The sequence below is a fragment of the Peromyscus maniculatus genome, chromosome 19, assembly GCF_049852395.1.
Source record: "Peromyscus maniculatus bairdii isolate BWxNUB_F1_BW_parent chromosome 19, HU_Pman_BW_mat_3.1, whole genome shotgun sequence".
NCBI classification, from domain to species: domain Eukaryota; kingdom Metazoa; phylum Chordata; class Mammalia; order Rodentia; family Cricetidae; genus Peromyscus; species Peromyscus maniculatus.
In genome coordinates, this window is record NC_134870.1 from 37782738 (window position 1) to 37799677 (window position 16940).

At 41.2% G+C, this 16940-nt stretch overlaps 1 protein-coding gene across 1 annotated transcript in view; it reads right to left on the bottom strand.

Annotated features, from left to right (window-relative positions):
* The window catches only part of Fem1c (fem-1 homolog C), a 28221-nt gene extending 11846 nt beyond the window's left edge, over positions 1 to 16375 (bottom strand). Inside the window, exons 1-2 of the mRNA XM_006977662.4 lie at positions 16236 to 16375; positions 14709 to 15438 (exon numbers count right to left, since the gene is read on the bottom strand). Coding sequence (XP_006977724.1) covers positions 14709 to 15252 — 544 coding nt within the window. The 5' untranslated portion in view covers positions 15253 to 15438; positions 16236 to 16375. The remainder of the gene's footprint in view (positions 1 to 14708; positions 15439 to 16235) is intronic.
* Between the last annotated feature and the right edge of the window lie 565 nt (positions 16376 to 16940).

Below are 16940 nucleotides of genomic sequence, written 5' to 3' on the forward strand. Positions count from 1 at the left end.
ACTATCTTCTCTGGCCCTGTTTCTCAATGACCGGTAGAGTCTAACCCAGAGCTAGTAAAAGCCAGAACAATTTAGGTTTCATAGGTCACAGAGTTACTGCCTTAACCTCTGCCACACAGCATGAAAGAATCATAGATAATACGTAAGTTAATGAACAAGACTTCATTTTCACATATCTCAAGTTTCCATTTGATTTTCCTCAACTACTGAAGATTTTAAAACCACAGCAGAATTTGAAGGCAACCATAATTTTTGTGCTCTTTCTACAAGTCTTTTTAAATACCATACTGACAAAGTTGTGATTGGAATACACAACTATTCCTATTTTTCACCTGGATCTTGGAATTCTATCAGTTTCAAGTCTGTATATTCTCTATAAATCAAATTGATATTGCTTAATTACTCTTAATAGATTTATAATAAAAGTTAAAGTAAGGAGATATGCCATAATTCACATAAACATTTCCTTGTCGGTAGACATTTGTGTTGCTTTAAAATTTTCACTTCTAAAACAGTGCCTACAACACAGAGTAAACAGCAGGCCACTGGTGGCCAGAGGCTGGGGTCTGAAAAAAGAATTAACTACAAAGAGAAAAGTAGTGACTTTTGTTCTTACATTTATGTGGTAGTAACAATGCCTGCCAAAAATTGACAATGCTTCTCCTAGAAGACATAGGCTATTAAAGGGGAATCTCTAGCAAGGTGGTACCTCCCTTACGAGTTACTGGCCAGGGAGGTCACAGAGGGTCCTGAAACAATACAGGCTCCTGCCATTGCTCTAGGCTGCCCACAATAACTAGATAGTAAGATCCCATTGCTGAAGAAACAACACACTTTATTGTAGAACACAGAAAAATCAAGCCGGAACTAAGTTGAAAACTTCTCCCCGATGGCTAGCTTTCGATTGCCAGAAAGTCCTATAAAGCCTGCTGGAAGAGCAAAGTCATCAATGCACCTACCCAGCAGTGTAGCCTGTATGTTACAACACTGACCTGCCAGTCAAATGTGCACAGTGGTGCAACAGTGCCATGGCTGTATGGGGTAACACTGCTTTCTGATGAGCTATGGAACCCGCTCTCCAAGAGTGAATCTATGTCAGGTCCTGAAAAGCTGCTCACAAGCCGATGGCTCAGGAAGTCATGTGGCCTGGGGAGACCTACTACTGCTGTTTCACTAAATGTCAAACTGCCTTCTAAACATCCATGTTCATACACATAGTCAGTAGTTAATGCAGGAAACAACTACTGGTCAAAGCTCTAAGAATAAATGACTATTTATTGAGTGTTCAACCCTAAATGAGAAATCTAGAACCTCACAAGGTTCAGAAAACATCTGAGCCCGAGGATGGGGAAGACGTGTCACAACATGCCGATCTCTGAACATGCCATGGCCGTTACACTCATGAACGAACTCACTGCAGTTACGATTACTTGCACAGGACCAATCCAACAAAACACTCCAGCGGCAGTACTACTAGATTCAGTAGGTTATGGAGCGAGGGAGAGAGAGGGAGAAGGGACATGAAAGGACAAGGGAGACATGTTGGAGGTTGCCCAAGAATTATGAAAGGTAGGGTTAAGATTCATTGTATAAAAAGATTAAAGTTTAAAGTGGAGGAAAAAAAAGTAAGTTCAACTTTTATAGTATTCTGAAATTATTTTTTAATTTATATGACTTCTATTCCTAAACAATGAAACATTTTATTCTGTTTTACATTTTTTTTTCTCCTTTTAAAAATATTAATGAAAGCCAGAATAGTGGTTCATGCCTTTAATTCTAGCATTCTGAAAGAAAAGGGCAGGTGATCGCTATAAGTTCGAGGCCAGCCTGATCTATGATCTACATAGTGAGTTCCAGGACAGCCAGAGCTACGCAGTGTCCTGTCTCAAAAAAAAGAAAAGCCATTTATTTTAGACTGCGATTAGTCTATACATAAACTCTTTATTTTATAATCCGATAGACAATTATTTGTTACTACCAGTCATTTAAGTGTTAAATAACTGCTAAATGTTTTGTAAAAAAAAGTCACTATTCCACTCAAATTTTATAAAGATCAAAATATTATGTTCTTTCTAGTCATCCATGTTCAATTACATGCCAAAGACCATGTTTCTGACAGTTACCATCACTGATTTTAAACAATAGATGCTAATTACTACATATTCGACTCAAGAGTTTCCCGTGTTTTATAGCTCTTAAACACCCCCACAACACAATGACTGTACTCCCAAAAGATTTAGCAGGGTTACTAAGAAACAATGAAAAATAGAATGCAATGTTTAAACATAAATGCTACCAAGCATCCTAATTCAAAATAAAGGTATTTGGGGGCTGGCGAGATGGCTCAGTAGTTAAGAGCACGTGTTCCTCTTCCAGAGGACCTGGGTTCAATTCACAGCACCTACATGACAGCTCACAGCCATATGTAACTCCAGTTCCAGAAGATCCAACACCTTCACAGACACATATGCAAGCAAAACACCAATGCACATGAAATAAAGTTTAAAAAATGGTTTAAAATAAAGGTATTTGACATTGAAATTTCATGAATTGACCTTCAAAGGAAAAAAAGAAAAGCACTTTGTATTACACCACTTCCAATGCCTGAGCAACTTCATTTTAAGGAAAAAAATTTCCTTCACCGAATTCATAATGGAAACTTTGTAATTTCTCAAAAGACACCTCTATTAAGTGGGCATCCTTTTCAAATTTAAGGTAGCTAGTTAATGGCATATTAAACATCAACTCAAAGACTTTCTGTAGAAAGTTAACATGTGACTAATCTTCAGCTATGGAACTTCAAAAGCAGAGCAAAAAAATGTAAAAGAATGAATAGTAGCCATATTCAGTAGTATGCTTCTGGGACAGATATTAAGATCAGCAACCTGCCATATGCTCATGTGTTAAAGCATGGTAATCTTCCTTAAGAAGTACTTAGTGGGAGCATTTTAATTGATATAAATTTTAAAGACTCCTATAATTAATTGATAACAAGCACATAAAAGAATTCATGCCAGGCGGTGGTGGTGCACACCTTTATTCCCAGAACTTGGGAGGCAAAGGCAGGAGGATCTCTGTGAGTTTGAGGGCAGCCTGGGCTACAAAGTGAGTTCCAGGAAAGGCGCAAAGCTACACAGAGAAACCCTGTCTCAAAAAACGAAAAAGGAAAAAAAAAAAAAAAGAAAAAGAAAAATAAGAATTCATGCTGATGTATGAAAGTTTGACGCAAGCAATGGAGTCAATATGTTTCTCAAAGCCAGTAAACCAAAATACACCAGTACTCTGGGGAAGAACTGTTTTTGAGGCTCAAAAATTCTCTGTATTCAGCCCTGCCTAGTGGTACAGACCTATAATTCCCCTACTTGGATAGAATGCAATGCTTAAACATAAATGTTACCAAGCACCCTAAATAAAAAATAATAATAATAAAAAAAAGATATAGACGTGTGTGTTCCACTATGCCCTGCTAATTAGTCTAAATTTAAATGAGCCAAAGTAAGACTATAGTATATATTACAATTATGTCACAATTTTCATCCTTGGGGAAGTTCTTAAGCCATAAACACTGTTGGTAAACCTTACAGCTTTATTTCTGATCACATGTGTGCTATGGTATGGGTATACATATACCACAGCACACGCACATACACAAAATAAGTAAATATGTAGTAAGAAATTATCTTGCTCATATGCAACAGATCTACAATGGAAATTTTTAAATCTGCAAAAGAACTCAAATTGCTATAAACAATACCATCAAATATGAAAAAAAAGTCCACAAAATGGGAAAAAATACTTGTAAATATATATCTGATAAAAGACTTGTATATCAAATACATAAACAACTTTTTTTTTTCCAAGACAGCCCTAGCTGTCCTGGAACTTCACCTTGTAGACCAGGCTGGCCTTGAACTCACAGAGATCTGCCTGCCTCTGCCCACCAAGTGCTAGGATTAAAGGGGTGTTCCACTAGGCCCAGCTATATAAACAACTCTTAAAGCTAAGTAATACAAAAGTTAAATAGCTCAACTATAAAACATACGAAAATATATGAAGACACTAAGATACAGAAATGGCAAACAAATACATGAAGCAAGCATATGAATAGATACGAAACATTATTAGCCATGGGAAAATATAAACCACAATCACAACCCTAAGATGGTATATATAAAAGGAACAAGTGCTGGTGAGTGCAGAAAAATTAGGCCCCTCCTATATTGAGGATTATAAACTATGCGACTGCTCTGAAAAACAGTCTGTTACTTCCTCAAAAGTTAAACAGTGACCACTGTAACCCTATTCTACTCCTAGCAACACATACATCGGACAGAAATGAAAACATATACCTATGGGATTTTTATACAAATGGCACTATTCATAATGCTGAAAAATAAAACAATCAAGTGTTCATCAATTCTGAAGGGGTAAAAGTGGTAGTATCTATACAAGTGTCCTCAGTCTTCCTAATGCTGAGGTAGTTCCTCATGTCGTGGTGACCCCCAACCATAAAATTATTTTGTTGCTACTTCATAACTGTAATTTTGCTAATGTTATGAATCATAATATCAATACCTGTTTTCTGATGGTCTTAGGCGAACCCTGTGAAAGGATTCTTCAACCCAGAAGAGTCACGACCCACAAGTTGAGAACCATTGATCTATACAAAGGCATTATTATTTGATAATAAAAATTCAACTGACATGCTACAATTGAATGAACCTTGACCACATTATCCTAAGTAAAAGAAGCAAGTCATGAGAAACCATATGTTCCAGCTGTACTTATACAATACAAAACAGGTGGATTTACAGGAACAGAAAGAAACTTAGTAATCACTTGAAGCTAATGCAGTAGACAATGAACATGAGTTTGGGGCAGAAGGACAAAAAATTGCCGTGGTAGCTACCTAACTCATTTAACACACTAAAAACACCCAATGAATTGTACGCTTTAAGTAAGTGAATGATATGTGAAAGAGATCCCAATAAAGTTGTTTGAAAATCCAGTAACAATCAAACATTTGTTTTTCTGATAAAACAGTTTTGACCTACAAGAACAAAGACCATATTGTAGAATATGTGTCTGAAAATACACAAAAATAATTCATCTTTCTTCTTCAGCTTACTATGGTTGATCAACAACTCGTTCTTCCTCCATTTTGTATCTGGGCCTACTTTAGAAGTGATCTAGACAGGAGAGATCTAGACAGATTCCTTTATGCCCTATGTAATTTGCATGCACCGAAGGAGCTGAGAAATGTGGAAGTGATTTAGAATATTAAAGGAGTACTAGAAGGTTCTGCTGTATTTCCCTTCCTCCATGTATATTCTATCATGGGAGACACCAAGGGGCAGGAAAAAAGAAAAGGAACAACAAACAGCCATGACTATTGTGTGCCCTCCCTTCATTAACTGTATGAGGCACTGAGCAGAAGCATATAGAAACTCAACAACACAAGCCAATGAGCTTACAACAAAATTAAATACTTTATTGTTTCTACCTGCAAACGTAAGATGTAGGATAAATGAGAAACTGTTCTAGAAGAAGACTTGATATGCAGTAGAGTTTTCAAGACTAAAATCCCTGGAGCTTAGGGATGAGAACAGAAACCAGCTCCCAACTGTAAAAAAGCTCACAGGAAGATTGAAAACACCCATGTTCCATCCAGACTTCACTACAATTCCCTTTCAAGTTGTTGCGACTCATGGGCTCCTATCTAACTACAGCTCTTCCCAAAGGAAGGGGAAGGTACAGACGTTTTAAACAGGTACACTCCTAGGGCTTTCTTAAACTGGGCCTTCTCACCTGTCTTCTATCACACATTTTCCTAATACATCAAAGGCACAAATCTCTAAAATATCAAGAATTCCAAAATTATATTTTAAGCAAAAAGATTTAATAAATCATTGAAACTCTGATCAAAATGAACACCATGAGGGGACCATATATATACCTAAAAGCAAGTACATAAAACTCAGGAAGACTGTCTTGAGTTAATGGGGCTGCCAACAACTGGGAAATGGCAAACACATCCCATACTGTTCACTCTCTCCAACCTTAGTTTAATTCTGTGAGAATTCAAAGTTCAAGGTTCCATCTCCAGAGAAAGCTAACCACACATCTATTTACACATCTTTACAGCTACCCTTCAAGTAGCATGACAAGTCTTCCTGAAGATAACAGGGACATGAGGACAATGGAAAAGCAAGGTGGGAACAACTTGAAGATCTGCATTAAAATGTTAATGAATTAAACTAGTAAATTATTTAACCATTACTAAACCAAATTAAAACCACACACCAGGGCAGAATAAAGGTTTAGGTCCTTCTATTCTGCAAGTAGGTGTGCTAAAGATAACCAATGGCTGGTAAATGTCCTCCAGCCCAAGAGAACAGAGAACTGCTTTCAACCCAGTATTCAAGTACACTAAAATAACCTACTTACCATGATAACAAGCCCTACCCTAGCCTATTATCTTCAACAGTTTTTAATTTACACTCTTAGGGTGTGGAAAAAGCATTCCTCCCATAGTCTCAATACATAGCCCAGGCAACCCTCAAACTTAGGATCTTCCCAACTTAGCCTCAAAAGTGCTAGGATTACAGATATGCACCACCACACAACTAGGGCTTTATAAAAAAATGATAAAAATAATTAAGTCCCTGATGATCTACATCCACACTCTAAAATGTTTTTACTGTGGGAGAGAATGAAACAATGCCTTGGGTTTGCTTTGAACTATTCAGAGACGATGAAAGAGATATATTGCCGGGTGTGCGTGTGCGTACGCCTTTAATCACAGCACTTGGGAGGCAGAGGCAGGCGGATCTCTGTGAGTTCAAGGCCAGCCAGGGCTACAGAGTGAGTTCCAGGAAAGGCACAAAACTACAGAGAAACTCTGTCTCGAAAAAATAAAAAAATAAAAAATAAAAAAAAAGAGGAAAAAGGAAGATACTTTTTTTTAAAATATTGATATAGTTGATAAAGCAAGATGCTAGGTACACTGTAGTCTTCATATATGACTGTATGATTACCATACTAAAAAGCCAAAGACAAAAACCTGCCCAAATTAACAGTCTCGAAAATCTTTTAGTACAATTATCTGTCACATAGCTAAACAGATTTTACTTTTTTCTGAACCCCTACCAAGTCTACCTACACTACTGATTTCTGTATAATCTTTTTAATTTATGGACCTATCCTTCCATGGAAGACTATAAAATACAAGGCTTGCCAAAGATCTTGCCTTCCCTCTCTCAAATCCAACTGGGCCATTTAGCAAGCCTACTTACCAAATACTCTGGACCAGACTCTTTCCCTAATATACAAGACAAAAATATGAAGTCTCCAGCCTCAAACACTCACAGTGTACCAGAATGCTCTTAAAATTCTAGTTATTTCTCTGCTGAAAACACTTTGCTGGGTTACTGTTTTTGTCAACATGACACAGGACAAAACTTTTCTAGGGAAAGGAACCTTGAATCATTTGTGAAAATGCTTCCACCAGACTGCCTGGAGGCAAGCCTATAGAACATTTTCTTGATTGATGATTGATGTGGGAAGACTCAGCCAACTGTTCCACCCCTGGGCAGGTGGTCCTGAGTAGTATAAGAAAGCAAGCTGAGCAAGTCATGAAGAGCAAGCCAGTAAGCAGCATGTCCCTTCATTATGGACTATAATGGAGACACATCAGCTGAAATAAACTCTTTCCTCCCCAAATTGCTTTTGGTCATGATTACCACAACACTGAAAAGCAATCTATGATATAGCTGGCATGACAAACAAAATTTAACTTCTTACTGCTCTTTTTATAATTTAACCCTGAGTGCCTTTTGGTCCTTATGCATAAACCTACATCCCAATTCCTGGATCCTAGAGGCATTTTTTTCAATGTGCCTGCCTCTCCATATCATTTCCTAAGCCTGAAAACCTATCTAAACTTTACATCTCAACCCAACATCATTTCAAGGGACATTTATTTTTAAAATTCTGTATCTTATAAACTGTACTCATGTTTTAGGATTTTAAAAAAGTTAAGTGTGTGTCTCTCTAAGAGGTGTTTGTAGGTACATGCAGAGGCCAGGAGACTATATCAGATCTCTTGGAGCTGGAGTATCAGGTGGTTGTGACCTGCCCATCACGGATGCTGGGCATCAGATTCAGGTCCTCTGAAGGACCACAGCCACTCTGAACTAGTGATCTCTCTCTCTCTGTCTCCCCACACTTCGGTCTTTCTCCACAAAGCACTTCTAGTCAGTGCACACTCATTTGGCAGCCCGTATCTCAGAGCCTCCAAAGTGCCACCATAATTACCTCATTACCAATTCACGTCAGCACCTGAACGAACGTCTAAAATGACTGACCTATGAGTGAAGACATGGTGTCATCTAGGTCCAATCTCCAACCCAACCTGGAGAGTTACTATTACTGGTCTGCAGTACCTAGTCAAGCACCCTCACCTGCTAAATTCCCAGCAGTTTGGATCTAAAAGCAGACATGAAGGCTTCATTTGAGAGCTGCAAAATCAAAACTCCACGCATAAAAACAATCTCAAATGAAACAGAAGCAAAGGAAGCTAAAGATGACTGTAAATGTGAACTGCTGAGTGGTAGTTCTAAGGATCAATATAATCTCTTCAGCTTTGGAGGTTACTGGTTTTAAATAGGAACCGACTTGTCTCAAAAATCAATTGTTGGGGCTGGAGAGATGGCTCAGTGGTTAAGAGCATTCGTTGCTCTTCCAGAGGTTCCAGGTTCAATTACCAGCACCCACATGGCAGCTCTCCAGTTCCAGGAAATCTGACACCCTCACATAAAATAAAAATAAATAAATGAAATACATTTAAAAATCAACTGTTATAGGGCTAGAGAGATGGCTTGGTGGTTAAGAGCACTGGTTGCCCTTCCAAAGGACCTGAGTTTGGTCCCCGGCACCCACATGACAACTCAGAGCTGTCTGTAACTCTAGTCCCAGAGGGATCCGGCACCCCCTTCTGGTCTCCACAGGCACAACATATACATGATGCAGAGACATACATGCAGACAAAACACTCGTATGCATAAAACAAAAATAAAGATTAAAAATTTTTTAAATCAATTGTTATGTCAAACTAGCGAGATACTCCTGAGTATCTGGAATATTTTCTCCACTTATGGAATGCTATGGAAAAAGAAGGAACCCACTGCCCCTTAGGTAGAGTGTTGTTAGGGATTAAGTTTTTCCCATACATCTAATAGCATCTGCCTCTGAGGCTGTCTCTGAAATCAGACCTTAAAGGCAGGAATCAAGATCAGGGTGTCTTGTCATACTCATCTTTGGACAGAGTGAGTCTAACAGCCCAGTGATGTACTGAGGGACAGAGTGCCCTCTCAACTAATGAATGAATTCCACTTTCTGTTTAAATATATTCAAAAAACGCCAACAGCCTGTTAAAAAGTAATGGAAAATGCTTAAGTAATAGTCAATTGTCAACTACTTGTTAAAAAGTAAAGGAATGAAGCACTCACATGCATTTTAAAGTAAAACCAAGCATAACCTATTGGTTTTTTTTTTCAGAATACTTTGCAATGCATATAATATGTTGTAATAAATGGGGCTGAAGATGTAGCTCAGAAGCAGAGCACTTGCCTAGCATGCATGAGAGCCTAGATTCCCCACCACCACTAAAAAGAACTGTTCGATTCTACACCTAGTCTAATCAGCATTTGTCACTTTGAAAGTTGAGCTAAAAATTGGAAGAAAATCCTTCTTCACTGCTAAGTCAGGTATGATACTCTTCCAGAGCTACATCAGTTTCAGATGGCTCCTCCTTTCTGATTACAAATGACTTCTTCCCCTTTCCCCATGCCCTCACCCAAGAATCTAAGGATCAATCAAACTGCAATTATCAAAGAATCAAAGCTTCAGGATCAGAGTACAGGAGGGCAAGAGTGTGTGTATATATTGGAATCTGTCACCAACACCTTAATAAAAAATCAAGGTCCAAAAGTGGCTTCACAAAAAAAGGTTAATATAATGCACACAAAATGATAAAAACCTTCTATGTATGTATTTAAAATTGAAGGTATCTGAAACAACATTTGGTATAATTCTTTCCCTACTTGTCTTATTTTTTTGGGGGTGGTGGTGGTAAGGAATTCTAAGACAGGGTTTCTCTTTGTATCCAGGGCTGTCCTGGAACTCACTCTGTAGACCAGGCCAGCCTCAAATTCAAAGATTCCCCCTACCTCTTCCTCCCAAGTGCTGGGATTAAAGGTGTGTATCATCATCACCTGACCCTACTTGTCTTCTTAAAGACATATCAGATGTTGATACCAAAGAAATACGACTCAGACTTAGCAGATCACCTGGAAAAAGAGGTAGCGGACAGATTCTCACATACAAAGCTGTGATAACGATGATGAAAGAGGAACCCTTCCTTTTGTATCTACAGAGGTATCTAAAGCAAATTTAGAAGATATAATGCAAATAGTATCAGGACTCATCTCTCCAGTTAAAAATTTAAAACACCCCAATTTGACTTCAATGTCTGGCTGTATCAATAATATAGACATTATTAAACTAATAAATAAAAAGCCCTAACCAAAGGAACAAAACATCAAAAAGCCTCACCAAGAGATCATGTGCTTTAGATATCCCCTACTTCTTTTAATTATCTTGAAGCCTTCCCAATATTGACATGATTAAACATTCTTCACCAGGATTTTTTTTTTAAAGTCTAGTCTTTTAACTCATCAACCTACCTGTCAAGACAATCAGGAATAAACAAAAAATATACTGAAGAATGCTTATAAAAACACTATCATCTGAAACTCAGAATCAATGTAAAGCTCCATTAGAAGAGTATTTAGTTCTTTTTCTTTCTCTATCTCTTTCTTTTTGAGATAGGGTTTTTCTGTGTAGCCTTGGCTCTCCTGCAACTTGCTCTGTAGACCAGGCTGGCCTGAAACTCAGAGATCGGCTTGCCTCTGCCTCCGGAGGGCTGGGATTAAAGGTGTGCGCCACCATCACCAGGCAAGTATGCAGTTCTTAAACCAAAATTACTTTGAAATTTCAACTTATACCCATCAGAATGGCTAAGATCAATAAAATAAGTGATAGCTCATGCTGGTGAGGATGCAGAGTAAGGGGAACACTCATCCACTGCTAATGGGAGTGCAAACTTGCACAGTCACTGTGGAAATCAGTGCAGCTGTTCCTGGGGAAGATGGAAAATAACCTACCACAAGATCCATCTATATATACCACTCTTGGGCCTATACTCAAAGGATGCTTCATCCTACCACAGAGAGTCTTGCTCAACCATGTTTACCGCTGCTCTATTCATCATGGCCAGAAATTGTAAACTATCTGGTCCCTCAACAGAAGAATGAATAAAAAATGTGGCACATTCCCACAATGGAGTATTATCAGCTCTTAAATAAAACCATGAAATTAACAGGATGGAACTAGAAAAAAAAAAATCATTCTTAGCAAGGTAACCCAGACACAGAAAGACAAATATGGCATGTATTCACTTATATGTGCATACTGGCTGTTAGATCAATGATAACCAAACTACTATCTAGAGAACCACAGAAGTGAGATAGAGTAAAGGACTGGGGGGAACCACTAAATCTCATTAAGAAAGGGAAATAGAACAGATAGTTATGGATGGATAGGTGGGCTGGAACAGGAGGATCAAGTGGGGAAGGAAGAAGGGGATGAGGGGGAATATAAGGAGAGACAGCTAAATTAAGGGCCATTTGAGTAGTATGGAAACCTAATACACCAGAGCTTCCTAAAATATACACATAAATGAAGGCAAGCCAAATGAAATAGCTAAATGATGGGGGAGACAGCCCCATCTGACCATCCCTTGCCACCAAATGAAGCTTCCAGTACTAGGATTGTGTTACATCTAAGTTGTTGGTCAAACAGAGTCCCATGGGAATCCCCAAACAACCCAAGCTGTTGCCAAGACTATATGTTGCTCTCCACAAAGCAATAGCAAGACTCTATTGCTAAAGACCACACCTACACAATTCACCAGACATGGAGAAGTCAGCTGGTACCTATAAGAGAGCTTTCACCCCTATGTTCTAGCATCTTTAGTACCAGAAGGTACTATGCACTCTACCAGAAGGGTATGCAGACACCAAGCCAGCCACTAACAGTTTGATCTACAACGGTGTCCTGCCTGCAAGATATGCTAGGGCAATGGTGGAACAAAACTTGTGCAAGTAACCAACCAATATCTGATTTGACTTAAGGCCCAATCCATGAGATTGAACCCATATCCAACACTACTTGGGTGACCATGAACCTGAGACTAGATAGCCCAAAGACCTAGGGTAAAATGAAATACTCCTGTCTTTGACTTCTCATGATATTCTAATATACTCATAGATCAATACCTTGCTCAGCCATCATCAGAGAAGCTTCCTCCTGCAGCAGATGAGAAGAAATAAGACTCACAGCCAAACAATACGCAGAGAGTGAGAGATCTTGGAACACTCAGTTCTAAATGGGATGTCTCCACTAAATCTTTCCCCTCAGGAATCAGGGAACCTCAGGGATGAGGAGGCAGAAAGAGTGTAAGAGCCAGAGGATATGGAGGACAAGCAAGAAAACAAGGCCCTCTATTCAACATAACCAACACACATATAAACTCACAGACACTAAGGCAGCATGCACAAGTCTACACCAGGTCCTCTGCATATATATTGTGACTTTTAGTTAGTGTTTTTATGGGATTCCCAAGTGTGCAAGTGGGTCTCTGTTTCTTGTGCTTTATCTTGGGCTCTTTTCCTTCTACTTGTTTGTTTTTTTTTCTAATTCCAATGTGTTTTTGTTTTATCATAGTTTATCATATTATTATTCATTTAGAAACTTGATTGTTTCTACTGAGAGACAGAAAGGGAGTGGATCTGGATGGGAGGGGAGGAGGGGAAGAACGGGGAGGAGTAGAGGGAAGAAACTACAGTCAGGATATGAAAAAAAAATCTATTTTCAGTAAAAGGAAAACTTTTTTTAAAAAAAGAAAAATACTAGATACTGTATATCCTGTAGTATCAACTATCCTAACAAGATTTAATTATTTTATAAAAATGGATAAGCACATCTATGTCATTAGTGTACAAAGAGACTGTTTAGTTCTTAGCTATGGTTAAGAATTTAAAAATAACTTACTAATTAAAAACAGGTTATAGAACAAGACATAAAATAAAACTGCATACACATATCTATACAAAATTTAGAAATATCCTTGGAAGGGTTGTCTGAGTACTGGGATGTTTTTTTTAAAGTTTTACATTTGCTCTGAAAAACTTCAAATAAAAAAAATCTCAATGGTCTTGTATCATTTTCATAAGACTCTTTTAGGAAAAACAAAAAACTACTACTGTTATAAACATGCTCGGAAACAATACAGTGCCCACAATCCCAGCACATCCTCTGCTTCCCACTATAGTTATTCTCACAGTGTGCTAATACACAGCTTTCTTCAAGAATATTCACAGCAAGATTGTTTATCCTAGCACAGTCCTAGATCAATTAATTATATACGATCAATGAAAATTTGTATCAAACAAGAATGAGCCAGCCATGTTTGCTGAAACTGAATGACACAACCTAGGATTAAGATCCACTTGTGTGCAGTCACACAAACACCTACACACACACACACACACACACACACACACACACACACACACACACACACACGAGTGGGGGTGTCAATCAACAGCAAAAGCAAAGCAGGGAAGGAGGGATGCAGTCTACCTCTAGAAGAATGAAACAAACAATAAATATAGAAGTCTAAAATGCAGGGGTAGTAAGACATTTTTCACTGTAAACAATGCAAGCCAATACGATGTTTGAAAAATTCTTCACCTGATTTATACTACTTTTAAATCTTATCAGCTTTTTAAAATCCGGTAGTGAATTATTTTACTGCTGCTGTGCTGATTTACTTAAGCTCTTCAGGTTATCAAAACTGTTCTGCAAAAGCCTCTTTTAAAGGTTTGAGGAATTTCTAACTATCACGGTCTTTAGTTTCATACAATAGTGAAAGTTATACTTGTCTATAAACCTAAGCTCTGCCTGACAATGGTCCTTAGTTGTTGCCAACAAATCTACATTGGTTTAACCTAGTCCCTGTTTAGCTTTTTTTTCAAGCCCTAAACAGGTCTTTAGAATCCATTTTTCTGTCTTGCTACATTTAATACATGTTCTACATAAAAGGATTTTCTACTAGCCACCAGTAAGTGGAATCGGAGAACAGATATCCCTTTCAGATTTAATCCTTTCAAGGCTGTGTGGTCTAGCCTTCTATAACAGAGTAACAAATAAATGCCTACCTAGAATAAATAAGATGGTGACTCACTACTCCAAAGTGATTCTAAAAAAAGTTCAAAACAATGTATTGCATTTCACTATAGTTCCAAACAGAAAGGTTCAGCTCATCAGCCACTAATATGATCTGTAACTTTAGGGAAGAGAGAGAAAATGATATTTAGAGAAAACGCTGTTTAACAGTGTCTGGGATCATTTGTCACATTTGTTTAATGCACTATCAAGTAACAGAGTCAAGGAAATACTGGAAGGGTTACCTAATAAACACAGGTCTGTCAACGTGGGCCTACTCAACACGATGCTAAAAATCGTAATCAAACTTCCTGAAAATAAGAGGCAGTGACTTAAAAAAAAAAAAAAGCTGACCTCACCTTTAACACTTTTCCTGTTAACATCTGCCCCCTTTTCCAGTAAATACTGAGCAATCTCTTTGTGTCCTTTGTAGCATGAAATCATCAAGCATGTATGGCCATGGCGGTTGGACACTTCCAAGTCGGCTTTGTGTTCTACAAGGTACTTCACTATTTCCAAGTGGCCATCGAAGCACGCGGCTCGAAGAGGAGTTGAATTGGTTAGAGTCGTGTTGTTGACAGATGCTCCATGATTTAACAAAGACTGGACAACCTTCAGGTGTCCTGCTGCTGAAGCGGCCCATAGAGGGGGGGCCCCCTCGATGGTTTCCCCGTCGAAATTGACAGAGCCCCCGACTTCGATGGAAGCGCTGCACTGCTCTAGAAGGAACTCCACCATGTCGAGGTGTCCATACCTGGCGGCCATCAAGAGTGGTGTGGCCCCATTTGTTTTTTCCGAGATCAAGGAGGAAACCTCCTCTTTGGATTTGCTTGCCAGCAACTTGGTGAGGAGCCGGAGTTTGCCATCGCGAGCTGCGTTGAACACGGCTGTCTTCAGATCCATTTATGTCCAGTCGGGAGGCTGAGCTTGATTTACCCTTCAAAGCGAAGCTCCAGCTTAACTCTCCACGCAGGCAAGTTACAGGAGCCAAAGTTCAATGTTAGTCACCGCGCCCCAGAACGGATATAAAACCACTGAGAGGATGTTCCCTCCTATCGCATTCCAACATCGGAGAAGCAGAGCACCAAACTAGAGAATTAAAACAAAAACAAAGAAAGGAAAAAGGAAAAAGGAGCCGTTTAGGATTTTCCATACAAGGAAAGGCAAACACAAACAAACAAACATGATTTGGGTTTCCCTATTTTCTAATTTGGGGAAGAAGCAGGGGAAAGGCCGTACTTTAGGAACGATTCTCCCCCTTCCTTCAAAAGAGACGCGAAAGGAAAATACAAAAGGGTTCGCACAGAGACCAGAATGTTTCGGTGGCGGGCAGTTTCTCCCCATGTGCGAGGGGGTTGGGGGGGGGGGAAGCACACTCCAGGCAATTGGTTTCCTCGTGTCCGGCTCTCGCCAGCCCAGCTTTGTTCTGGTTTGGCTTTGCACACGCCCAGCGAGGAACCGAAAGAGGCAGCAGACGCGGCGGGCTCAGAAACCTTTTCTTGCATCTGCAGAGAACCCGCCAAGGGCGCGAGGCTGGAAGGCCTCATTGTGGCCGGGATGGGTTTCGCCAAGGAACAAAAAGGTCAGACGCACCAAGCCTCGGCCCGCTCACGCTAAAACCTCGCCGGAAAGGCTTTTCTTCCCCTCCAACTACGCGAGGCGCTCAGGAAATCCGGCCGCCGTCCAGCCTTTTCACTTCGCCCGCCGCCGCCGGCTGCTCCGCGGCCGCAATCGCCCGGTCCCCTTCGCCTCCACCCCTTTCCAGCCGCCCGCCGGCCCCGGGCCCCGCGGCCCACACGACCCCGCCGGCCGCCTTCCGCCCCGACGCCCTCCTCCCTCCCGCCCAGGCCTCCCCGCCCGGGCCCCAGGCCGCAGCGCCGACTCACCTGCCCCGGGGCTGGTCCTCCCGCCGTCCGCTGCTGCGGCTCCGGCCGCCCCTTCAAATGGAAACCGTTGTCCCCGTCGCCCGGGCTGCCCCGCTCCGCCTGCGGCCGCACAGCTCCTCCATGCCCCGCGCCCCACAGGAATGAATCCGGCCGCGCTGCTCGCTCCGCCCCGCCCCGCGGAGCTGTCTGCACCCGCCCTCCCAGGCCGTTCGGGATGCAGCGGCTGCCGCGGCCGATGGTGTAATGGGCTGCAGGCCCGGGGGCCGGACAAGCCAGTGCACGGCTTCACATTACTGACGCCGCAGCCGCGCCATTGGGTCGACGGAGGGCGGTGGCCGCCGCCAGCAACCGCCTAGGGGCGGGACAGGGCAGGGCGGCGGGGGCGGGGCGGCGGGGGAGGGGGCGGGGCCTGCGCGAGCTCCAAGAAGGATGCGCCTGCGTGCTACGGAAGGGGCGGGGCTTCCCGAGACGGGGGCGGGGACCTGAGAGGGCTCTCCGGGAAGACGCGCCTGCGTGCTGTTGAGGGGCGGGGCAGCCTGAAGGGAGGCTGGGGCGCGTCCCCGAGAGCGCCAAGGGGAATGCGCCTGCGTGCTGCGGGAGAGGCGGGGCGTCCCGGGTGGAGGCGAAGGCGGGAGGCGAGGACGCGCCTGCGTGGTACGGGGAGGGGCGGGGCCGCGCCGTCTAGCCTCTAGGGGGGCTCCCTGT